The sequence below is a fragment of the Primulina huaijiensis genome, chromosome 4 (assembly GCF_012295235.1).
Source record: "Primulina huaijiensis isolate GDHJ02 chromosome 4, ASM1229523v2, whole genome shotgun sequence".
NCBI lineage: Eukaryota > Viridiplantae > Streptophyta > Magnoliopsida > Lamiales > Gesneriaceae > Primulina > Primulina huaijiensis.
Genome location: NC_133309.1, coordinates 6,824,883 through 6,852,087, shown reverse-complemented (window position 1 = coordinate 6,852,087; position 27,205 = coordinate 6,824,883). Strand labels below are relative to the sequence as shown.

General features: G+C 34.7%; 2 protein-coding genes and 1 non-coding gene across 3 annotated transcripts; 1 reads left to right on the top strand and 2 right to left on the bottom strand.

Annotated features, from left to right (window-relative positions):
* The first annotated feature begins 7,539 nt into the window (after positions 1 to 7,539).
* Positions 7,540 to 7,650, top strand: LOC140975971 (small nucleolar RNA R71). The gene has a single exon (XR_012175107.1). It is a non-coding gene; the product is annotated as a small nucleolar RNA R71 (small nucleolar RNA).
* Positions 7,651 to 19,375: 11,725 nt separating this feature from the next.
* Positions 19,376 to 20,568, bottom strand: LOC140975293 (U-box domain-containing protein 45-like). Its single transcript, XM_073438941.1, has one exon. The coding sequence runs from the start codon at positions 20,536 to 20,538 to the stop codon at positions 19,696 to 19,698; it is 843 nt and encodes a 280-aa protein (XP_073295042.1). The 5' UTR covers positions 20,539 to 20,568; the 3' UTR covers positions 19,376 to 19,695.
* A 1,635-nt stretch (positions 20,569 to 22,203) lies between these two features.
* Positions 22,204 to 26,439, bottom strand: LOC140975292 (U-box domain-containing protein 45-like). Its single transcript, XM_073438940.1, has 2 exons — positions 26,031 to 26,439; positions 22,204 to 23,349 (listed from the first exon to the last, which is right to left on the bottom strand). The coding sequence occupies exons 1-2, from the start codon at positions 26,381 to 26,383 to the stop codon at positions 22,524 to 22,526; spliced, it is 1,179 nt and encodes a 392-aa protein (XP_073295041.1). The 5' UTR covers positions 26,384 to 26,439; the 3' UTR covers positions 22,204 to 22,523.
* Positions 26,440 to 27,205: the final 766 nt, after the last annotated feature.

Sequence of the window (27,205 nt, the reverse complement as noted above, 5' to 3'; positions counted from 1 at the left end):
TGGATTAACTTTTTTCCTAAAATTTGTTTTATTTCTCTATTTGCAAGTTCAACTTGACCATTACTTTGAGGATGATATGGGGTAGAAACTTTATGTGTAATGCCATATTTTCTTAACAAAGAAGAAAATGATTTATTTATAAAATGACTTCCCCCATCACTAATTATTGCTTTAGGTTTTCCAAATCGGCTAAAAATATTTTATTTTAAAAATTTTATAACAACTTTATGAACATTAGTTCTACATGCAATTGCTTCAATCCATTTTAAAACATAATCAACAGCGACTAAAATGTACGTATATCCAAAAGATAATGGAAATGGACCCATAAAATCTATCCCTCAACTATCGAATATTTCAATAATTATGATTGGATTTAAAGGCATCATGTTTCGTTTTGAAATTGATCGCATCTTCTGACAGTTTTCACAAGATTTGCAAAATAAATGCGTATCTTTGAATAAAGACGGCCAATAAAATCCACATTGTAAGATTTTTCAGCTGTTTTATTGGATGAAAAATGACCTCCACATGCTTCAGAATGACAAAATTTAATAACATTACTTACTTCATTGTCGTTTATGCATCGTCGAAAAATTTGGTCAGGACAATACTTAAACAAGTAAGGATCATCCCAATAAAATTTTTTAACTTCTATCAAGCATTTATTCTTATCCTGTGAATTCCAATGAGAATGCATTTTATTTGTCACAATAAAATTTACAATATTAGCAAATCAGGGCATAATAGTAGCATAAAACAACTGATCATCTGGTATTGGTATTTCATTATGAGATGATTCAGTCATTCTTCTAGATAAATGATCGTCTACAACATTTTCTTTTCCTTTTTTATCTTTAATTATAATATCAAATTCTTGTAACAATAAAATCCACTGTATTAATCTTGGCTTAGCATCTTGTTTATTTAATAAATATTTTACGATAGAATGATCAATGTACATAATAGTAGTAGAACCAATTAAATAAGATCGAAACTTATCTAATGCAAATACGACAGAAAGTAATTCTTTTTCAGTAGTTGAATAATTTATTTGGGCACTATTTAAGGTTCTACTAGCATAATACATTGCATACGGTTTTCCTTTTTTTCTCTGTCCTAACACAGCTCCTATAGCATAATCACTTGCATCACACATTAATTCAAATGGTAAAGACCAATCCAGAGGTTGTAAAATAGGTGATGCAATTAAAAGATTAATTATTTTTTTAAAAGCATTTTCACATTTATGAATCCATTCAAATTGTGTATCTTTTGTTAAAAGATTCGAAATTGGTTTAGCTATTATGCTGAAATTTTTTATAAACCTTCTATAAAAACCTGCATGACCCAAGAATGATCGAACTTCTTTGACCGTTTTTGGTGATGTTGAATTAGCAATAACATCAACTTTGGCTTTATTAACTTCAATTCCTTTTTCAGATATCACATGACCTAAGACAATCGCAGATTTAACCATATAATGACATTTTTCCCAATTTAAAACAAGAGTTTTTTCTTCACAACGTTTTAATACTTCTTCTAGATTTTTAAGACAATTTTCAAATGAGTTTCCAAAAACAGTTATATCATCCATAAAAACTTCTACAAATTCTTCAATCATATCACTAAAATACTTAACATGCATCTTTGAAAATTAGCCTGAGCATTACATAAACCAAATGGCATTCTTTTAAATGCAAAAGTTCCGATAGGACAAGTGAAAGTAGTTTTTTCTTTATCTTCTAATGATATAGGTATTTGATAATGCCCCGAATACCCATCAAGAAAACAATAATAAGAATTTCCTACTACTTTTTCTAGAATTTGATCTAAAAATGGTAGTGAGAAATGATCTTTTCTAGTTGCATCATTTAATTTTCTATAATCAATACACATAGGCCAACTAGATGGAATCCTAGCTTGTAATAACTCTCTCTTTTCATTTTTTATAACAGTGATGCGGTAATACTTGTGTTGAAATCACCCATTTACTATCTGAGATTGGATAGATAATTCCAGCATCTAATAGTTTTAATACTTCATTCTTAACAACTTCCTTCATATGTGGATTTAACCTTCTTTGTGGTTGTTGATATGTTTTAGCATTTTCTTCCAAATGAATTTTATGTGTGCAAATTAAAAGATTGATACCTTTTATATCTTTCAAAGTCCATCCAATTGCATTTTTATATTTTTTAAGTAATTTAATTAAATCTTCTTCTTGATTTGGTAGAAGAGTGGAAGAAATTACAACAGGAAATGTTTTATTTTCACCAAGAAATACATATTTCAATTCGAATGGTAAAACTTTTAATTCAAGTTTTGTATTATCATCTTCTTTAAAATTATTTTCAGACTCAAAATTTTCTATTGAAAAAACTTCAGATTGTTGATTTAAGTTTTCTTCTTGTATATTTTCTTCCACAATTGTTTCAATTTCATTATCATATTCATTTTCATTAATACTTGGTTGTTTACATAAATTGAACACATTAAGTTCTAGAGTCATATTTCCAAAAGACAATTTCATTATTCCATTTCGACAATTAATTAAAGCATTTGAAGTTGCTAGAAATGGTCGTCCCAATATTACTGGAATTTCATTATGTACTTCTATTGGTTGTGTATCCAAAACAATAAAATCTACAGGATATATGAATTTATCAACTTGAACCAACACATCTTCTACAATACCTCTAGGTATTTTGATTGACCTATCCGCTAGTAAGAGAGTAACAGAAGTGTGTTTTAATTCTCCTAAATTAAGTTTTTCATAAACTGAATAAGGAAGTAAATTCACACTTGCTCCCAAATCTAACAAAGCTTTTTTAATTTTATTTTCTCCAATAATACATGAAATTGTTGGACAACCAGGATCTTTATATTTTAAACTAGAATTATTTTGAAGAATAGAACTTACTTGTTCAGCCAAGAATGCTTTCTTCTTCACATGCAATTTTCTCTTCACAGTACATAAGTCTTTTAAAAATTTTGCATATAAAGGTACTTGTAACGCCCCGAAAATTTTAAGGTCCACGAAAACCACATGCATGCAATTATTAAATTCTCTTGTATTTTAATTAAATGTTTTAATTGCATTAATTAATTATGTTGTGCATAATTGCATGTTTAAAATATATTTTTCTACATGGTTGCATTAAAATATATTTTTAAAGGTTATTCGAGTGACGATCGAAGAACGGGGACCTAGGGCTGAAAAATGTAAAATGTTTTTATTAGATAATTATTTTTAATTATTTAAAATATGATCGATGCTTTTTAGTATTTTTGAAAATAAGGGTTTTGAGGTGATTTTATACGCCGGGGCGTAAATTTTATCGGTGTTGGTTTTTCAACTAAAATACGAGCTTTTGGCAAACCCGGCTAATAAATTTACAAATTTATTTAACAAAAACCTTGTTAATATTTTATTTAAATCTTCATTAAACTAATGGACTTAATTAGGAGGCTTAATAGACCTAAGCCCTATTAGTTGAATTATGTAATATATATTATGTTAAAAACCCTACATCTAGCATGACAATTCACGCCTCCCACCTTTTCAAAATTTCAGAAACTCTCCTCACAAAACACTACACACACACGGCACACATACATATCACTTTGAAGGGGAAATTCGAAGGGTTCTAGGAAAACAAGCCAAGGTTGCGTCCCGTTCTTCAATCGTCAACGGTTTTTCGTGCATTTAAAACGCAAAGGCACGCCATATTTCTTTTCTTGAACCATCTATCACACCATAGTATTTTATTTAATTGAATTTTGCATGAAAAACAAGTGACTTTTATTTATTTTTCGTTTATACATGATCATGGATTTTTAAGGCTTGGGTTTTGTTTCAAAATCATGTTTGTATGATGGAAAAAGGACTGCCATGATTTAGGATATGATCAAGCATGTTTTTACAAAAATTTAGGGTCCTAAGCACTCACACAAAACACTGCACAAAAAGAAATAAACAGAAACGTTAAGCTGGAACAAGGAAAGAATAGCGTGAGTTTGTGTTGGGTTTTGTATGGTGCAAGTTTTCGGTTGTTTTGCATGGGACTTGGGGCTTTGGCCAGGGCTGACTGGGGCTTGAGTAGGGTCAGGGGAGAGGGTCTGGTAGAGTCCTAGGGGGCAAGGTCTCACGCAACAGGGCTGGTGTAGAGACCTCGGCTGGTTGGACTCTTCATGAATTGAAACCTGGTGTGGCCGAGAATTTCAGGGCTGTGGCTCGGTTGAGGGCTGGGCTAGGTGGACTATACGGTGGCCAAAGATGGTCTAGGTAGGGTTAGGAAGGGCTGGGCTCGGTGGTGGACTGGGTAGAAGTCTCCACGACAAGTGACAGCAGCAGCACGAGAGGAAGCACCAGCGCGCAACTTTTGTCTTCTGATTCAGATGGCTCGGGTACGCGTCCAGGGGCTGGGCTAGGTCTGGGCTGGGTCTGGGCATGGTCCAGGGATGGTTAGGGTCAGGTTGGGTTGCTGGTTAAGGGGCTGAAAGAGTCCTAGTGGCACTAGGAAACCATAGGCGCGAGAAACTCCATGAGCGCAGATTGTGTAGCTTAGTTCCAGGTGAGTTTGAGCGAGCCTGGGCTAGGTTCAGGGGCTTGGGCTTGGTCAGGAGGGTTCCTAGATGGGTTGGCTAGGTTTTGGCTTGACGTGGCTCGGGCGTGGCCCGAGTAAATTGGGAAATATCTCGGTGTGTTCGTCGAAGGGTCAAAAACAAAAATTTAAGAAGGAAAAATTGATCCAAGGGTTCACGGGGGTGGCTCATGACTTGGAAGGGTAGAATAAATCTTAAAAATGCTATTTTTAAAATTTGGGATCAAAATAACGAGTTTTGGATTTATTCGGGATTTAATCGCCGCACGAAACGTTAATTAACGAGTTAATTGAAATGCCTAGTTTTAGGCTTTATAAAATTATGAAAAATTAGGTTTAAGCTTAAATAATTATTATAAGCCTAAGTTTTTAATTTGGGAATTTTATATTAAGGTTTGGGTTAATTCGGGATTAAAACGCATTAATACGTCACATTTAAAGATTAATTTAAAAGTCATCGATTTAAGCCAAATAAAATTATACGAAAATACATGTAAGCTTAAATAATTATTTGGGATATTTTAGAGTCAACGAAATTAAGAAAATGTCAAAAACGCGAAATTTTACGTCTAGGGATAAAACGTTCTTTTTACACCTAGAAATTAGTAAACGTCATGGCAGTGCCCTAAAGGCTATTTTTATGATATCATGATTATTTTTAAATGTTTATGAAATATTCATGATTTAATTATGATTTTTAAATGTCCATAGGATTTTTATAATTTAAAGAAGACATTTAAAAGACATGTGGCATGCTTGGTTTCAAAAACAAAATGTTATGTTATGCATGATTTTTTTATAAAGTGATGAGAATATAAATGTTGAAGGAAGTGAAGTAATTGTGACTAATTCGATAATGTTGGAGATGTCGTGAGGGTTATGGTCCTAGTGGGAGCCCAACGATCGTATTTTTATCATTTCGAATATGTGGTAACGGATTTGTGGTAACGGTGAGAATGGGAATATCGTGAGGGGAAAAGGCCCCAGAGGGAGCTCATTTATGGGAAAAGGCCCGGAGGAAACCCTGACGATCGTATTTCTATTCGAATAATGATAGGCCAGGACCCAGTTGACCAGTGAGAGTGTTGCTGGTGTCCCCCGCCGCCCAGTACGGTGGTTACATGTAGATGGATTCATCGACGCTTATGTTCATGATCAGGAAAGTCACAATTAACGATCTGAATTCAACAAAAGAAAAGGAAAAGGGAAAAGGAAAATGTTTATGATCATGTTAAATGTTTTATGTCATGATAAGGAAAAAGAGAAAAGATTAAGATTTATTTATGCATGTCATGAAATGTTATTTTTACCTAAAAGTATTTTCACTGTTGCATGTGGTTTTATACGTATTATTTGTTATAATGATTATGGTGTGTTGAGTCTTTAGACTCACTAGGTGTGATGGATGCAGGTGAGTTTGAGGGAGGTCTTGACGTATGATCTGACTGGACTGAAGGAGCACACAACCCGAGGACCAACGCTTCTATTATTCCGCATTATTACTTTTGACTCATGATTTATGATTAAAGATTTTTAAGACTATTTACTTATGCTTTTGAGAGATTTTTGAGAGGTTTAGTATGGGCTATATTTTTCAAACTTGTTGCTTTTAGGTTTGGTAAACATGCGACGATTTCATTTTATGACTATTGCACTTGATTTTTTAAAATGTTAGGTGGTTGGTATTTTATTTTTAAAAGGGTAGAGTATTTTAATATTTTCATGAGGTTTGAGTACATGGCCGAAAATTGAGTGTTTATAAAAAAAAAAAAAAAAATTCCTTGTACTATTAAAGAAATAAAAAGGGCAGAACGTTTCAGTACTTGTTTAATAGCATCTAATAATGGAATATTTATCTTTACTTGTTTAAAAATTTCATAGATATCAGAATCATTTTTTTGTTTTTTATGATTTGTTAATGCATGAGGAAATTGTGGAGGTTTATTTGATTCATTTACTATTTCAGATGATTTATCATTCAGCATATAATTTTTAGAATTTAAGGTATCATCATTCTCAAAAGTATCAGGATTATCATCCTTACTCTTTGATTTTAAATGATCCTTGTTTTCATTACTATATGGATCATTAACTATTTTACCACTTCTAAGGGTAATAACAGATTTTATTGGATCAGTTTTTTCATTTTTTAATTCTTGATTTTGATTTTTATGATTAGGTTGAGGTTGAGATGAAAATTTTCCTTTTTCATGAATATTAAGTGCAGATGCAAATTTTGCAAGAGTTTCTTTCAAATCACTCATAGATTGACTGTTTTGAATATTGATAGATTCTTTCTTTTGGATAAATGCATGAATTACATCTTCAAAGTTTTTTCTTGGAATTTTAACATAAGGAATATAAACTTGATGATTTTGGTTATTTTGAAAATATTGTTGTGAGGGTTGTGCATTATTATCATTCCTCCAACTAAAATTAGGATGATTTTTCCATCCATGATTATATGATGTTGAAAAAAGATCTAGTATTGGTTTTTTATAATTGTTAACATAATTTGCTTGCTCATGGAGAAATTCTTTAAATGAAGGTAATGTTGGACAATCTTTTGTAGTATGATCATGTGTATCACATATATGACAAACAATTTCTTGAATACTTTTTAATTGACCACTTTTTTTCATTTCTAATGACTCAATTTTTCTTGCTAAAGATGCAAGTTTTGCTTGAATATCTATATCATCTTTAAGATTATAGATACCACCTCCATTTGTTGAATTATTGATTTTAGTTATTGGTGGTTCTATTGTGCCTATATTATCCCAATTTTGAGCATTTTCTGCTAATGAATCCAAATATTCCATAGCTTCATTTGGGTTTTTATCTTCAAAAGTTCCATTACACATGAATTCTATCATTTGCCTATCTTTAGGTATTAGACCTTCATAAAAGAGAAACTATTCTCCATATTTCAAAACCATGATGTGGGCATGTATTAAGTAATTCTTTATATCTATCCCAACATTGATAAAATGTTTCTCCTTGTTTTTGAGAAAAAGTAGTAATTTGTCTTTTAAAAGAGTTTGTTCTATGGGAAGGAAAAAACTTTTTGAGAAATTGTTGTTGCATTTCTTCCCATGATCTTATTGAACTTGATCTCAAATTTCGTAATCATGTTTTAGCTTTATCTTTTAAAGAAAAAGATAAAAGCTTTAATCGGACTATATCCATGCTATAATTTTGATCATTATAAGTGTTACACACGGCCTCAAATTCTCTTGGATGTAAATATGAATTTTCAGAATCTAAGCCATGAAAATTTGGTAAAAGTTGAATAATTTGAGGTTTAAAGTTGAAATTAGATACATCAGGACGAAAAACTAAACAAGATGGAGCACTAGTTCTAATAGGGTTCATATGGTGCCTAAGTGTTCATAATTGCTCATGTTCTTGATTATTATTATTATTATTATTGTTATTATTGTTATCATTATCTTGATTATTTGAATTATCATCCAAGTTTAAATTATTTTCAGATACTCGAATAAGTCTACAATTTTTTTTTCGACTCCAAATACTCATACAAAAAAAAACACAATACTTATAAATAAAACATAATTAACAAATATAAACTTAATTTATACCTCCCCGGCAACGGCATTAAAAACTTGCTACGACTTAAATTATAATTCACCCAAGTATAGGTTGTCTGCAAGTAATATATTTCGTAAGTACGAGATCGATCCACAGTGAGGTTATTTTAAGTTTAAATTTATTAATTTATAGATTACCAAATGCAAGAACGAAGTTTACAAATTATAAATTTTGTCAAGGCTCGAGGATTTATTCTTGATTTATGCAATATTGTTAAATTAAAAGTAAAACAAAGGAAACCACCATAAATAATGGTTCCAAGAAAATTAAATATTTTTTCATTTAAAACAACCGGCAGAGCCACGCTAGTGCCTAAATAAAATATATGATTTAATAAGTTAGTTGCGGGAAAGTAAAAGTTAGTTGCAAAAAGTAAAAGTTAGTTGCGATAAAATAAATGTTAGATGCGGAAAGTAAAAGTTAGTTGCGATAAAGTAAATGTTAGATGTGGAAAGTTAAAAGTTAGTTGCGATAAAATAAATTTTAGATGCGATAAAGTAACTGTTAGATTGTTAGATGTTAGTATTAAATCATAATATTTCATTTAGAACAACCGGCAGAGCCACGCTATCGTCTAAATAAAATATATGATATAATTATATAAATATAGTATAATATAACAATAATAATTGATGAAATATTTATTGTATCAAAATTAAACAACAAATCAAGATAACCACTTCAATCGTATCAAGAATTTGATGTAAATTGATAACAACAAATAATTCATTTTTATACCTAAAAAAAAAAGAAATTAGCAAAATGAAAAGAAATAAAGAAAGAATATACAAAATATAAACAATCTGACTTCACCAAGAATTCATCCTCTTCACCTTGACATAATAGATTTAGCTTTCCATGAACTTACTTTTGATCAACACTAAAAACATCACTCATAATTTGGAAAATGAAAAATATATTGGAACTTAGAACTTTTATACACACTCACACTATATTTTACAATGAGATAGAATGATTCTCAAGCTAGCACAAGGCCTCTATTTATAGGCCAAATGAGAGAAAGGGTCAAAAATTCTATTAATGCAATGTAGTTGTAATAGTAGTCTTTGTCTCCTCCAACTTCAATTCCATGCCCCTTCTTTCAATGCTTTGTTCCACGACTTTAATCACCGAATTTGACTCAGCTCAAAACAGCAAACATGTGGGGAATTGTCTGTAGATGAATTTGGCCACTTGGTTCACCTCATTTGGTTAAATATTGAAATAGTTATGATTTTTTTACTATATGCTGGTCATGGTGAAAGTAAATTTGTCCTCCTTTTGATATTTTCACAATTTGATCATCTTAACCAACTTTTTAGGCAATCATGTCTTCTGCAAAGTTGTAGATAATTTCTCAAGGATTTCAAACATGTTTGAATCACCTCCATTTGAATTTTTTAGCTTGAGTTATCATTATTTTACTAACACGTAGAAAACCTGAAAATAAAACATATTTAGTAAGACATTTAAATATAAACACACAATACTAAAATAACATAATTTTATAATTTTAATGAAACTTAAATTTTAAAATATAATAAATTATTAATTTTAAATTTCATCACAGAACACTGTTACGCATCTCATTTTTATAGTCAAATTGTCCCCAATATGTTAGTCTTCTAAGGGGTAAGGCCGGAACACAGTTTTATACCCATTGATGGCGGCCAGACACAGTTTTATATCTACTGATGGGGGCCAGAAATAATTACAATTATTGTTCCATTTCAAATCAATTTGTAACAGTATATTACAGAATTCAGATTTATCGAACAGAACTTATCAAAAGTTTGAAAGGATTTCAACGGAATCAAAGGATGTTGAATTCAGAAAGAACAAAACATTCATCGATCGAAATTTTAAATCATGTAAACAATGATTTTCGAATATAAGGACACACATACGAGCATGTCATGTTATTTTTATGCAAAGTTTAAAATACAAGAAAAATACGTAACAAAAACCCACTTACCGAATTCGAAGGTACGGTTTGAAATATCCAGAACTTAGTTGAACGAAACTTTCTGAATTTCGGCCAAATGATGACCGAACCTAGACAGGATCTTCACGACACTGTACGCAACACTTTAACATGCAAAGCAGCCGGAACAACTTCCCTTCTTCCTCATTTTCCTTGCGGCGGCCGAGAGCTTCTTGGTGAGGGGAGGACCAAATTCATTGTGTTTTTGGGTGTGCATTTCTTCAGCCTTTGAGTGCTAATTATAGGTCGATTTTTAGTCCCTTGAGCTCCCCATTGCCGTCCACTTGATGGCCAAGAAAGGAATTAAATGTAGTCAAAATTGCAACCAAGCATCAAGAGTCACCTTGGTTTTCTAAAAGGACATTTCTTGCACAATAAATTTGTCAATTCCCTTAGCTCCTCCTTTAGCACCCTTTTTGTTCTTTTTAGGACAAGCATGATTGAGTTTCATTGAACTAAAAGATTGAGTTTTTGAGCTGGGGGTTTACTTCTCCGATGGCGACTCTTCGATTGATGCGGTTTCTTTAGCATAGCTTCCCGTTGAGCTAATCTTCGAGCTTTTGAGCTACTTCCTCGAGCCATGTTAGCTGAAAATTTAAGTTTATATTTGAGTTTTATAATTAAGATTAAAGTTTTGATCTTCATTTTAAGTTTTATTACTTACATGTTTTGCTCTGAAATTCCGGATCCTCACAAAAAATGGATAGCCCGGATCATGGTGGGATTACAGAAATGGCTCATAAGTTGCCGAGCCAACTAGGGGGCCTGAGCCTCTCGGGCGAATTCCCAAATGATGACTCGCTGATTGGGAAGCCCTGGTTACAGTACCGCACTCGAGTGTAAGATCAGAGGATATCTTCTCTCGATAAGCGTGCCTAACAAATTCTTGTTGATTTGATATAATGAGAAAGTCAAGATGGCGTGACAGCAAGTAGGTGATGGATACAAGTGGTAAGTAGGCACAGAAAACAAGGAAAATTCATCATCTTTGTAGAGCCCAAAATCAGTACACATAAAACACATGCATTATTTAGTTGTCAAATCATTTATTTAATTTAAAATGAGTTTTAGCGATGCATGTTTTATCCAAATGCATTAATTTAAATTTATTATGTTTATGTGATGCACGTTAAACATTTTTTGAGTTTCATGTTTCAGGCGACTATTCGATGCGGGATCGAGGAAAAGAGATCGGTGACGATTTTGTCAATTTTTAAATGTGGTATTTTATTTTTAAGTTAAGGTTGTGGCATATTAATTAATTTAATAAGTTTCAGCATTTTAAAACCTAAATTATGTATTTAGTGAGTTTAGAATTTTAAAACTTTTAAAGTTGGCTTTGTGTATTTTATTTTGTTAAAGAAGAGAATTTTATAAAATCAGTGTGTATTTATTTTAATTGAGGATTATGATTAAATTGGTGTGGTTTAACCTTTTAATTAATATTTCAATTAGTTAATTTAGCAATAATTTCTCCGAATTAAAACACACACACACACACGTTACACACACTCACACACACTTACACGTTTTTACACGCACCAAAACACACAACACACACCTACACATTTTATTTTCAGAATTTGAGAGCAAAACTAGAGTTCTTGAAGGAGAGAGCAGCCGCCCTGTAAGGCCCGAGATTATATCATTTTAATCCGAGATTATTTAATTTATGAATTTTTGGAATGATGAATTAGATTCCACGGTTTTTGTAATTAATTAGGATTGAAATTGAATTAAAAGATTGAGCGGGGGCCGATTTGTAAATAGTGAAAAGTTGAGGGACTAAAGTGCAATTATGGAAAGTTGAGTGTGACACTTGTCACATCATGCATATAAAACGTTAAAATTCTTCATTTCCTTCAAATCTTCAGCAAGAAACCGAGAGTTTCCGAGAAAGAATTCCTCAAGCTTCATTTGATACTAGAAATTTATTTTGCAAGTACCGGTGATCCGATTTTGAATCCGAGCACAGTGCTGTGATCCTCTTTTCAACAGCTACAACTGGACATAAGTTTTATTGAGTTCTGTTATCATTTGAAATTATGATATTGGAGAAATTATTATTTGATCATTATTATGTGTTCTGGGAATACTAAACATTGCATAATCGAAGTCAGATCGAAGAACAAGTTGATTATGGAATTGTTATGATTTTCTGATTATATCGATTGAAATCGGACAGATTTGGATTATTGATTGATTACAGATTGTATCGGATATGGGTTATGATTTGTAATTGATATTTGTTGATATGGTATTTACGGGGATATTGAGATTGTGCCGTTATGCCGATGATTTGAATTAAATTCAGATTAATCAGATTCAGTATTGAATTGAGAATGGAAGGTTGATATTATTATTCTCGATATGTCCTTTCAGATTTACAGAGACAATCTTGAGTTCAGAACTTCCGTTTCTGCAGACCGAGACTACAAACGAAAGGTATAAGTCAATGTGGTATTGGGAGATCGACACAAGTAGGATATACTTGTGTTTCCCTAAATCACATACTATTTGTTATTATTTGCATTGATTTGATTTGATATGCTTGTTCTATTGATGTATAGAGAGCATGTGTTAGACGAATATTAGACGAGTGATCTTGTGACAGAAGTACCTGATAGTGGCGGGATCGCCACGGGCACATTGCACGATGTCACAAGATAGTGTATTGGCGATAGTGCCACAGTCTGTGACGGATAGGTCAAGACACTGGATGTTTGGTTATATCGACGTGGATAGAATCGGAGTTTCTTCTATTACTGTTGGTCGATATAGGAATACCAACGTCTGGAAACCGGGATCCCTAGACTAGGATTGAGTCTAGTCTGAGTCGTGGAGTCACGAGTATGATTGATAGTTTGATATTAATTATGTTTCAGATTTTGATAGATATCTGATATCTGCTTCATGCTTTATATTGATTATATGCTTGCATGTTTCGTTGATTTATACTGGGATTTATTCTCACCGGAGTTATCCGGCTGTTGTCGTGTTTGTATGTGTGCATGACAACAGGTGGGACAGGTTCAGGGTCGAGGAGATGAAGAGAGAGATCGTGATTAGAGTGGAGACTACGGACTTGATCTGAGATAGGGTTGAACACTTGATATTTAGTAGTTGAACCTTAGTTTGTAAATGATTGTATATAGTACAAGACTTGTACTTTACTTTTCTATTGATATGTATAGTAGAGTGATTCCATTACGTTCCGCATTTGATATTATATTTTAAAAAAAAAAATTCAGACCATGTTTATTATAATTGATTAATTAGTCCCAATGACGATTAAGAAGATGATTAGCGTCCGGGTCTCCACACGCCCCATTCCCTTCAGTATTCCAGAAAATTTTTGTGAAGTTTATTTCAAGGAAACCGTGCCATGTTCGTCCTGGATCAACCCTCGCTCTGTTCCCGCTTCGGTTTCGTCGTTTCGGTAACGTTAAAGATTCAAAGACATGTATATTCTTTCGTTTTATGCATCGATCTCGTCATGGTAGATATATTGATGTATGTTATGCGTGAAAGTTTGATTATTATGAGCAAAGTTTGAGCAATTATGTTTTGAATCGATTTCTGAAACTTTTTAGATCTCAAGAAAACGTTTTTACTGTCATTTTAAAAACTGCAATTTTTCGGTCGGATTTCTGGAAAAAATTTCAACATATAAAACGTAGCACTCTTTGATACCTTCGATTTGATATAAAATTCGTAATTTGTGGATAAGAAACGAGTGAGTTATAATTGTTTTCGTGGGACTGCTCAAATTGAAATTTTCTGAAAATACGTTCATGATATGTTCTTGAAGTTTTATTGTTGCAGGCTTCGTTGGGGATCGATGGATGATCATTGCTGCGTTTAAGTATGTTTAGTATGATGTTGAGATGGTATTTGTTGTGTCGATTAGCATAGATAGGTACTTGTTTCCATTTGAAGTCGTAGGATGCGTTTTGTTGTCAAATGTCGTGTTCACGGATTGGGTTGCGTTGTTTTTTATGCGTAATTGTTTTGGGACGTTTGTACGGATTTGATTCAATGTAATAACATCCTAGAATGAGTCTTGAGGTGTTGGTTCAATGTCCCTAGGCTTGGATTGGAGGAGTGAATCAATAAGTTAGTGAATTTTTTCGCAAGTTTGCAAATCCAGCACCTACCCGGACCTCGACACCGAGTCCGTGTCATTTTTCTCTTCGAAATGTGATTTTCCAGACCTTACCCGGACCCCTACCCGGACCCTTACAGGGGGTCCGTGTACCCCTATTATAAAAAAATTTAAAAAAAAAACTTTTTTTTTTATTTTGCTTCGGGTTTCTATATCATATTTTAGTACAATGGTTAAAATTTATTTATGTAAAAATATAAGATTTGTTTTGGGGTTATTAATATAAATATATGATATGTTTTGGGGGTTCTATGTCATGGTTTAGTACGATGATTAAACGAGGTCAAGTCCCGAGCGATTTAGAATGTCATAAGCTATTTATTTACTTCGGTGGTGAGCACGAGTACCTACGTCTAAGCAATGAAAGATAAGGGTTTGAACTCATGTTAGCATGTGCAGCAGTGGCCCCAATCGAGATCCAACGAATCCCTCAACGCCAAGTAAGTATGTTCGACGTGCAAAGAAAATATTTTAAGTTTTTGAGGCATGCTAAATGTCTTGTGACCAAATTATGTATGAGTTTGGAAGTCAGTGAACGTGGCTGAGGACCTCTCCACCCTGTTAAAGTATGAATTGTTAGAGTAGATGCCCTGCAAGCCAACGGTTGGCTAGGGATTTTATTGACTCAAGTGTAATAAACAATCTTTATTTTAATATAATTTAAATTTTTATGGTCTTGTTTTACTTTATCTGTATACCCATGTGAACAACATAGATAAAGATCTTGATTATACTTTAATACAAATGAATCGTAATTCGATGTTGAAACTCATTTGTAAACACTGTATAATCTAAATTCGTTCCTAGTCGATTCAGCCGCCTAAAACATGGATAAAGGTCGTTTGAGCTCGAGACTAGCATCTGTGATGTTGTGTACCACGTTTCTTGGTAAGGGCATAGAGATGTTCAAACATGCAGATGGGTAGTCATATGATGATTATACCGAATAACCCTTCCTCGAACTTTCCAAGTGGTTATCATTCATCGAGAGGATAAGTCCGTGGTTTTGATTGTACACCATTAGTCCTTACGACCTGGGACAACACTGAGGCTCTATATACTAGGGATGTGCTTTGACTCGTTTACCGACTCCAGGAGAGTCATCAGGTGGCGAGGTTGGGTACAATTGCGACACATATAGGAGCCAGTGCATTGTAGTTGGGGATTAACCGCTCACCTACGGGTGTGAATATCCTATGTGATCTGAAGTAATAATAGTGCATGGAATCTCTGGCCAAAGTATGAGATGTACGTTGGAGAAGGAGTTTTCCAAATAGTACACGAGATGCCACTATTATATCTGTCACATAGTTATCGAATTAATATGCAACCCTCGATGAACCAATGGTTGCAGATTCGATCGGGATATCTGAGATGAAGGGACCGTACTGTATGTTAATCATAATCGACTGGTTCTTGTAGGCACTATAAGTGATACCTAGGGGATCATGGGGCGATGCTACTAGACGCTCTTACCATGATCCGATTGGTGCAATCAGAAATTAGTTCTGACATTCTTGATCAAGGTGTTAATGAAAAGAATGAGGCTAACTAGGGTAAGCCCGAATAAGAATAAATGTTATTATGAATCATAAAGAGTTGTGAACCCACGGCTAGCTGTATCTCTGGACTATTGAGGGTCACACAAGCACTGGTTTACTTGTTCTCGTTGAGATAATAAATTCAATGAGTTGAATTTATAAGAAATAAGTTTGATATGATAAATCGATAAGCTTATAAATAAAGTTTATAAAAGATTATAGAAATTTTGAGAGCATGATTGTTAAGACAGTCGAAGGAGTACACCTGCCTTATTTAGACATTGGTGATCTCGAAATTAAAGTGTTCATAATAATAACAAATAAGTTGAATTTGTCACATCGATGATATTGGATCGTCGATCGAGATTATGATGAGATTAATATAATGAGAGCATGAATCATAGGCTTGTAAGAGTATAAACCCATCATGCAAATTTATTAAAGTTTAAATGGGCTTTAATAATCAAATTATATTTTAATTGAGTTAAAATATAGCCCATTAAATTTTTATTAAATATTGTATTGATTTATGTAATATGGAGATATTCATAATAACATAATTTAGAAACTTGCACACAAAGCAAAATAATGTTAATGCATGATATTCTCAAAATATATGTATTAATAATCGAGATTGGCTTTTGATATGGCACGCAATTAAAATCTATAGTTAACTTAATTAATTGGATTAATTAAGTAAATGATGGATTAATGAAATAATAAGGATTTTATTATTTCTTACTTGCACAGGCATGCATTTCGAAAGTTTGGTAGGTAATTTAAAAAAATAAAAAGACTTTGATTTGGCCTGAAATATTTCTTGAATATTTAATTATATTAATTAAGTTAATTAATTAAGAAAATTGAATATTAGAAATAATAAAGAGAATTGGATTCTTATTAACGTGAGGGGCATCCGAAATCAAAAAGAGAGATTTCATTAACTTTCGCTCTCCCCAATTCCAATAGGCTCTCGAAAAATCCTTTTCTCTTTTGCAAGAAAAATTGGCTTATAGTAATGAGTTGATTTCTTCTTCGGTTATCTCTACGAAAAATATCTTCTAATTTTCTAGTACAAGTTAGAAGAGGAACAAGTAATCTAGTCGTAGACCTGATTAGAAGAATAAAGAAAGGAGTTTTCGAAGAAAGTTCGTAGGGATTCATCAAGAGCTATATCCGCTAAACCGGATTACTTGGAGCCAAGTGATTTAATTCACCAAAGGTATAAAATTCCAATGCCCTATGAATGTTTAATTATAAAACCATACGAGTGCTTAAAACAAATATATTTTGATTGTCAAAATAAAATAAAAATTTCAAAACTTACGCTGCGTTTGGGCACGAGAAAACCGAAACTCAACATTAACGGGTTTAGATCAGGATTGGAAAGCGGTAAAGCATGACCAGGGAACAATCTACCCGTTAAAGTATGAACGGGGATCTCATGTATGTGGGATTGGAAAGCGGTAAAGCATGACCAGGGACCAATCCACCCAGTATTGTGGTTTAGTCTGATCAGGCACTTTTACGTATCGGTCACTTGCTTTGAAACATGACTCTATGCAAAATTATGTTATGTATGCTCAAGTATGTATGAAGCAAGCATGTTTACGAAAAGTTTTATGTTGATGGCACGACTATGTATGTATGTACGTATGTTCAAGTTTCATGTATGTACGCTCTATTTTAAAGATGCATGTGGTTTTATTACGTATTACTCGCTACTTCCAGTTTATACATGTTGAGTCTTTATACTCACTAGACTTGATCGATGCAGGTGATGATGAGTTTGAGGAGGCGAGGGGTGGGGACCAATGAGCCGGCTTGGACTACGCAGGAGGTTAAACCCCAGGACCGCCCACGTTTTATTTTAAGATTTTAAGCATGACAAATTTTAATACTTTGATTTCAAGTTTGGTTTACGATATTCAAACACGTATTTTTCTTTAGCAAAACTTTGATTGTGATCTTTATGTTGCAAATATTTTGGATGAATAGTTTAATGATTCCGCAAATTGAATGTTTGTTTCTTGTTTAAAGAAAATTTTTATTTTCCGCAAATTTTAAAATAGTTAAAAGTACGGTACGTTACAATCTTCCTTCCTATAATTAGCAGATTTGCTTTGCATTTATTTCATTCAGACATATTGACATAAACCCACTAGTAGCATTTATTTCTCTACACTGGTTCTCTTCATATTTCACTTGCTAACTTAAGCATCGGAGTGACCATTCCGGACACCCCTCTGACACATCGGAGTGACCATTCCGGACACCCCTCTGACACCCATTCACGAGTTTATCTTCTTGTTTGCAGGACATAGTTGCAGCTATATCACAGATATATCTTCTTGTTCATTTTTCCCTTCGAACAAACTCTTCTCAAATTCGGTGGATTGCCCCGTCCAGCTTACCCGATTCACCTGGACCACATCAGATAGTATTCTAAAGTAGGTTGCCATGTATGTTACTTCTCAAGAGTTGGTCAAATTATGTTCCTCATCTGCTCTACAACAAAATGTGAAGTGGTTTGTCAGCCTGAAGGTTCCCCTACTTTCAGGGCTAGTCTTCTTGTTTTAGGATATCACATAGCTTGTTTGTTTGTATACATCTAAAAGCTAGGCATTGAGTAGACTTCAATTTTTCAAATTTTATAATTGTAGTTTAAAATACTTTTAGTTGGCAGCAAGAATTTTGATTTTTAATTGATGCTTAAATTTTAAATGATAGCAATGCAATTTTCAATTTGTATGTCTTCTTTCTCGTTTATCAGTCTCCCCTCAGACCTTATGCCTGAAAACTTTGGGGCGGCTTTAAGTGCTCCTTTCCCACTTTTGATTGAACAAAAAGGAAGCCCTGGTTACATCCCGATTGCTCCAACAGTGCCTCAAGCTTTCTGAGATCTTAGTTTATGCATTTGTTCATGAAATAAATAAATGTAGGTTAAGTTGCATGCTTAACTTCACCTCTGCACTATTCACATTACTCCTTATATCAAGAATTATGCATACATATGTTTAAGTACGAGTGTCACTCGGCTTTTCAAGAGAAACGATCCCGCTAAACCAAACAAAGATTTTGAGGGATAGGGAGGGAGGCTCAGCATGCGTTTTATGGATAATCACAAATAGACCAGGTTGTCATTATAGACGCAACCTGTCTACAAACATGATTTTGGTAGACTTCTTATTTCAATTTTTAACTTTCATTTTCAAACACAACTATCTTATGATTTTTCCTACTTTTTCATAGATCTATAAATCTAATCACGCATGATATTTTGCAAACATTTCCTAAATCATTCATACGGCCACTGACAGATTAACATACAGGCACTGCACCATAATTTAGTTAACGTACAATGAGTCTCAAAGGAAAATGAAAACCAACCTTTGAAACATTAAGGCCGATGAAAAATGTTAGTTTTTCAACTATATTACCTTTTGTCGTACAGCTAAATTGTCCACAGTCGAATCTTCGATTTTTGTATTTTGACTCCACTCAGATTTAACGTAATACCCGAAATTGGCAATATATACTATTTCTTTCAACAAAAACCGTAAGTAATATAGAATAAACTGTCACAAATGCATCACAGATATACAACGCTTGATGAGGTCGTTAAAAATTACCTCTAGAAGACGTAGAAGGATACACCAAGTTTAGTATGAACGTCCGTATGAACTCTGTGAACCATCGTTTTTGGATTATGAAGTTGGGCGTCAATACACTCTTGCCAGTTTTTTCTTTTCCACGACACGTGGATCTTGGGAACACAGTGATTTCTCAAGTAGATTGAATCTTTGATGGGGTGCAAGATGAAGCCTGGATCTTTACACGGCTGAAGCTGAGCTCCATGCTCTTTTGAACTATGCCTTGTAATAGTCTATTGGCAGTCTCGACGGCTTTATCTGTTCCATCAACATGCGCAGCGAAGTCGTAAACAATCCTCTCCAACTCAGAGGAGGTCAATCTACTTTCGGGAGGTGAATACCTAAGCAAATCCAAAAGAGTTCGAGCTCTCTCTTGAGCTGCTGAAGTCCCCTCTGCTGTTAAACGTAGAAGACCGGGTATAGCACCTTCATTTAGAATAAGCTCCCTATATTTATCACGGCAGCTTTGGCACAAGGATAGTAAAGCTCCAACTGCGTGTTGCATGCTAATAGAGGATCCATCTTCGACAGTTTCGACTAAAGTTAAAATTCCACCATCTACATTGGTAATTACCATTCTTCCCTCCTCGGAACTAGAGAAGATCTCAAGTAGGAAAGTAGTTTTCTCCGCGAACTTGGAGTACTTCTTGCACTCCTTTAGTAGGTGTATCAGAGGGGGAACTGCTTTAACATCGACAATCAGCTTTGGCCCCTCTTCGGAGATTGAAAGATTGTACAGGGCCGTTACTGCATCAACTTTTCCTTGCACACTTCCAGAGCAAAGGACTTCCACAAGTAATGGAGCAGCCCCAGAAGCAGCTATTGTTGGTTTATTTGATGCAGCAGATGACAGCGCCAGAATTGCCGCACCTGCTAATTCTCTTAAATTGCCAGTTTGACATTTGAGGAGCTCCACAAGAGGTGGAACAGCACCCAACGAAACTATCCTGGTCTTGTTTCTGCAGAAAATAAACATATATAAGTTAGGGATGTCAATCGGGTCGGGTCCGCGAAATTTTTTTTCCCAACCCGAACCTTACCCGAACCCGAAGCAACCCGAAAACCCCCAACCCGAACACTAACCCGACTTAATCCGCCTAACCCGAATTTAATTTATTTTTTAAAAAAAATTAATGAAATTTTTTTTTAATATTTTAATTTAAACACATAATAACAAAATTTCTGATTTAAATTTGAAAATTAATTGTAGAAAATTAAAACTATATTTACTAAATCAAATAAACAATTGTTAAAAAAATAAAAAATANATCTTCCTTCCTATAATTAGCAGATTTGCTTTGCATTTATTTCATTCAGACATATTGACATAAACCCACTAGTAGCATTTATTTCTCTACACTGGTTCTCTTCATATTTCACTTGCTAACTTAAGCATCGGAGTGACCATTCCGGACACCCCTCTGACACATCGGAGTGACCATTCCGGACACCCCTCTGACACCCATTCACGAGTTTATCTTCTTGTTTGCAGGACATAGTTGCAGCTATATCACAGATATATCTTCTTGTTCATTTTTCCCTTCGAACAAACTCTTCTCAAATTCGGTGGATTGCCCCGTCCAGCTTACCCGATTCACCTGGACCACATCAGATAGTATTCTAAAGTAGGTTGCCATGTATGTTACTTCTCAAGAGTTGGTCAAATTATGTTCCTCATCTGCTCTACAACAAAATGTGAAGTGGTTTGTCAGCCTGAAGGTTCCCCTACTTTCAGGGCTAGTCTTCTTGTTTTAGGATATCACATAGCTTGTTTGTTTGTATACATCTAAAAGCTAGGCATTGAGTAGACTTCAATTTTTCAAATTTTATAATTGTAGTTTAAAATACTTTTAGTTGGCAGCAAGAATTTTGATTTTTAATTGATGCTTAAATTTTAAATGATAGCAATGCAATTTTCAATTTGTATGTCTTCTTTCTCGTTTATCAGTCTCCCCTCAGACCTTATGCCTGAAAACTTTGGGGCGGCTTTAAGTGCTCCTTTCCCACTTTTGATTGAACAAAAAGGAAGCCCTGGTTACATCCCGATTGCTCCAACAGTGCCTCAAGCTTTCTGAGATCTTAGTTTATGCATTTGTTCATGAAATAAATAAATGTAGGTTAAGTTGCATGCTTAACTTCACCTCTGCACTATTCACATTACTCCTTATATCAAGAATTATGCATACATATGTTTAAGTACGAGTGTCACTCGGCTTTTCAAGAGAAACGATCCCGCTAAACCAAACAAAGATTTTGAGGGATAGGGAGGGAGGCTCAGCATGCGTTTTATGGATAATCACAAATAGACCAGGTTGTCATTATAGACGCAACCTGTCTACAAACATGATTTTGGTAGACTTCTTATTTCAATTTTTAACTTTCATTTTCAAACACAACTATCTTATGATTTTTCCTACTTTTTCATAGATCTATAAATCTAATCACGCATGATATTTTGCAAACATTTCCTAAATCATTCATACGGCCACTGACAGATTAACATACAGGCACTGCACCATAATTTAGTTAACGTACAATGAGTCTCAAAGGAAAATGAAAACCAACCTTTGAAACATTAAGGCCGATGAAAAATGTTAGTTTTTCAACTATATTACCTTTTGTCGTACAGCTAAATTGTCCACAGTCGAATCTTCGATTTTTGTATTTTGACTCCACTCAGATTTAACGTAATACCCGAAATTGGCAATATATACTATTTCTTTCAACAAAAACCGTAAGTAATATAGAATAAACTGTCACAAATGCATCACAGATATACAACGCTTGATGAGGTCGTTAAAAATTACCTCTAGAAGACGTAGAAGGATACACCAAGTTTAGTATGAACGTCCGTATGAACTCTGTGAACCATCGTTTTTGGATTATGAAGTTGGGCGTCAATACACTCTTGCCAGTTTTTTCTTTTCCACGACACGTGGATCTTGGGAACACAGTGATTTCTCAAGTAGATTGAATCTTTGATGGGGTGCAAGATGAAGCCTGGATCTTTACACGGCTGAAGCTGAGCTCCATGCTCTTTTGAACTATGCCTTGTAATAGTCTATTGGCAGTCTCGACGGCTTTATCTGTTCCATCAACATGCGCAGCGAAGTCGTAAACAATCCTCTCCAACTCAGAGGAGGTCAATCTACTTTCGGGAGGTGAATACCTAAGCAAATCCAAAAGAGTTCGAGCTCTCTCTTGAGCTGCTGAAGTCCCCTCTGCTGTTAAACGTAGAAGACCGGGTATAGCACCTTCATTTAGAATAAGCTCCCTATATTTATCACGGCAGCTTTGGCACAAGGATAGTAAAGCTCCAACTGCGTGTTGCATGCTAATAGAGGATCCATCTTCGACAGTTTCGACTAAAGTTAAAATTCCACCATCTACATTGGTAATTACCATTCTTCCCTCCTCGGAACTAGAGAAGATCTCAAGTAGGAAAGTAGTTTTCTCCGCGAACTTGGAGTACTTCTTGCACTCCTTTAGTAGGTGTATCAGAGGGGGAACTGCTTTAACATCGACAATCAGCTTTGGCCCCTCTTCGGAGATTGAAAGATTGTACAGGGCCGTTACTGCATCAACTTTTCCTTGCACACTTCCAGAGCAAAGGACTTCCACAAGTAATGGAGCAGCCCCAGAAGCAGCTATTGTTGGTTTATTTGATGCAGCAGATGACAGCGCCAGAATTGCCGCACCTGCTAATTCTCTTAAATTGCCAGTTTGACATTTGAGGAGCTCCACAAGAGGTGGAACAGCACCCAACGAAACTATCCTGGTCTTGTTTCTGCAGAAAATAAACATATATAAGTTAGGGATGTCAATCGGGTCGGGTCCGCGAAATTTTTTTTCCCAACCCGAACCTTACCCGAACCCGAAGCAACCCGAAAACCCCCAACCCGAACACTAACCCGACTTAATCCGCCTAACCCGAATTTAATTTATTTTTTAAAAAAAATTAATGAAATTTTTTTTTAATATTTTAATTTAAACACATAATAACAAAATTTCTGATTTAAATTTGAAAATTAATTGTAGAAAATTAAAACTATATTTACTAAATCAAATAAACAATTGTTAAAAAAATAAAAAATATACAAAATAAATATTAAATGATGAAAATTTATCATATAAATATAAAATAAATTTTGTTCAAACATACAATATATAAAAATATAGGTAATATTTTCAAAAAAAAATGTTTTCGGATCAACCCCGAAACCCGTCTAACCTGACACTAACCCGAACCACCCAACCCAAACTCGACCCGAACCCGAAAAACCCCAACCCGAACCTGATTTTTTTCTTGTTGGGTAGTGTCGGGTTGACGGGTCGTGTTGCATTTTAGCACCCCTAATATAAGTAAAGCACAAAGGGTAAAAGTCGCCGGATTGAAAAGCAAACATTAAATTGAAGAAATAGAAGAAAAATCACCCACGAATCATGATATATGACAAAAAAATTCACATCATAAAGCAGCACAATTAATTGAAAGGAAATCTCCATTAGATGTACCCATATACCACTGACGGACCCAATTATTATTGGGCCTAGATCCAAGCAAGGCCAGAAGTCGTCTGGGAAGTCTAGAAAGAAGTAGAAGAATAAAATAGGAGGGGAAACCGAGTCATTATTCATTCTGTTGTTTTTGTTGCTTGGGAAAACATTTCATTCCCTTTTCATTTTAAACATCCAAAGATACTAACACAGGACATAAATGAACGAATTACCCTTCATCACCTTCTGAATTACTTCGTTTAACAAAACATTTTGTAAATTCAATAGAATAAAATGTAAGCTAGCCTATATGTGATCATGATTGGACTCGATGAGACTAACTGAGCCCACCACAAACAGCCATTGCAACGAAAAACTCAGTTACTTTCAGCTCCTAAAGTTTTGTAATCTATCTTCAACTGACATATAACTAACTTCTTTCAAATATTAGAGCCATGAAAAAAATTTCAAGTTTGAATCCTCTTCAATATACAACCACATGTAACCTATAATCCGTCGTAATTTGTACTAGAACCTCGCATTCATTGTGTGCACTTTACTATATTAAGGTCATCTCTTTCTCAGTTATTTGTTGTATTTGTCCTAATTTACTTTCAGGAAAAGCCGAGGATGAGGAAAGCAAGAAAGATGAAATAAAAAAGCCAAGTTTTCCTACTCAGAGATTAATAGATTTTAGAAAAGAATAGTTGGAGTAGAGAGAGCTGTGGGTTCTCTAGGCAACCTAGTGTAGTGATAAATAATTATTTTACCCAACTAGCTGATTCAGCTAAGTGGACGATAGCAGCTCTATTTTGTCAGTTGATGTATGCTTTTCTCAGTTGAAATACCATATGCAGTTTGTGCTTCATCAAATCCATCCTATTTGGTTTCTGGGATCAGAGAATGATCTGCTAAAGTTCACTTCACCTTACATTAGTCAAGAGGCATTTTTTGCCTCACAAAAGGTTTAATTAAAGTAAAAAAGCGGGAATAACCCTCTTCTCTATGAAGGGATCCGAAATAAAAAAATCAGGTTCAACAATCCGAAGGAGTTCTCCGAATAGTACCATAATAAATCTCATCATTGTTCTGTAGCAGCTGACACTACAATATAAATCAAAATTTTCTGCAAAACAAAGGAAATTCAAGTAGCAAGTTTAACTGCCAAACTTGTCAAGAAGAATCCCACGACATAGTAACAGATAAAAAAATCTTGTAAACTTGGAACACCTAAACTGCAAATGAACATGGCTTTTTGCATCGGTAGGTTGACTTAATGCAATAAAACAACCAAGGCCAGTGTAGCCAGTATTTTGACAACTGAGATGCGTTGATAATTACCAAGTCCTCAATCTCCACAATATGAGAAGTCTTTGAAACCTATGAAGTGGTGAGAAGTTATATATTTAGCGAAGAAATTAAAACCTTTGACTAGTCCTCTACTCAAAACAATCTGTAAACTCTCTTCTACATAACTCCACATCTTCAGCATACTTGCAAGAAAAAGTTCTTTCGTTTTTAAAACTGTTTGTTTGCATTCACACACTCGAAACCAACAAAGACAATCTGATCCAAAAGAAAATCAGAGGCATTCTAATCTTTCTAGCTTAATTAATCACACTAAAATGACAAACTAACTCTTTCACTCGTCCATTAAAGATACCACAGAATATCACAGGAATGATCACCAATGACATCTTCGATTTTTTCTCAGCTAAAAACATTCCAAAACATCAACATCTGGCAACTGGATAGTATATGTACTCGCTCTCTAATCAGCACAATCAAATATTGAAGTCTTAGTCCGATTTATAAGAGCAAAAGCAAAATTAATTCAACAAGAAAGAACCTCAGCACATCACATGTCGCAGCAATTATTCAATTTCAGATATTTTCAATCTAAGCTGCAGAAATCCTTCTCAAGCAAGAAATATATCAAATTCAAAGCACGAAAAGGGAGGAAGCAGAAACCTCAAATTACGAGCGGCGAGATTGAGAAGCGCGAGCAGAGCAGCCTCGCGAGCGGATAAAGGGAACCAATTGTTGAGCATAGAGACGAGCGGCTCAATCGCCCCGGAAGCGGCGAAGCGGCAGCGCACAGCGGACTTGGAGTTTGAATTGGAGGACTTTCTCACCATCTTCCTGACTTCTTTGGCGGCCTCGATTCTCATCATCAGATCTCCATTCTTGAGCCTCCAAGCAACCTCGTCCATCATCATCGCCCGATTTCTGAGCGGCGAATTCTCGAATTTGACAATATTGTAATCTTCTTCTTCGTCTTCTTCTTCCTTGTTGAGCATCGCCTCCTCCTCCTCCTCCTCCATTGTTGCACTCTTCTTCTCTCCTAATTTGGATACTGCCGCTTCGTCTTCGGATGACTGCTTTCATATAATANTGAGATGATTATTGGCCCGATTTTCTTAATGCACATGACTGGCACGTGAATCTTTGTGATTCGGTCCGACAGTGGTCAAAAGGCCCGAGTGATTTGATGATACCAGGGTGAATTGGGTGAGCTGAGTCGGGAGAATCCACCGGATGATGATTTGTGTTTAAGGATATATCTTCTCACGTAACCTACAAATAAGAAGATGAACTCGTGAATAGACGCCAGAGGGGTGTCCGGGGTGATCACTCCGATACTTAAGTCAGTACGTGAAGATGATAACGAGTGTAGCTTCTGAGATAAGTAAATGCTACTGGTGTAAATATGTGTGTGTTAACATATGTCTGAATGAATTTAATGCACAATGAACTTGCCATTTATAGAAGGAAAATCAAGAATTACATCGTTTTTAGTGTATACCTACTACTTATAGCCTTTGATGTTGACCTCCTGTCATGCCGACCTATCTTTTCCATCAAGCCACATCAATACGATTCTGTCAGAAACGCTTATCAAGATAAGATCTCATCTGCATACACACTCGAGTGTGGCACTGTTATCAAGGCAATCCGTGTAGTGACTCATTGACCGAGAACTTAATCGAGAGCCCGAGCTTATGATTACCTGGGGAGAAAGTGTTCCGGGCACACACCTACCCGGCTTTTGATGAATTTATCCTGCTAATTGACCCGGATTTGGGCTATCCATTTAACATATTGGGTCATCCATGACCCGGGCTCTTATGGAGGTATCACCACCC

What these genes read in the sequence shown, in the direction of transcription:
- LOC140975293 (XM_073438941.1), bottom strand. Translation starts at nt 20,538, where the DNA reads ATGTTTATTTTCTGCAGAAACAAGACCAGGATAGTTTCGTTGGGTGCT.
- LOC140975292 (XM_073438940.1), bottom strand. Translation starts at nt 26,383, where the DNA reads ATGGAGGAGGAGGAGGAGGAGGCGATGCTCAACAAGGAAGAAGAAGAC. An exon ending in CTCGCCGCTCGTAATTTGAG is followed by an intron (nt 23,350 to 26,030) that starts GTTTCTGCTTCC and finishes TATTTTCTGCAG; the next exon opens with AAACAAGACCAGGATAGTTT.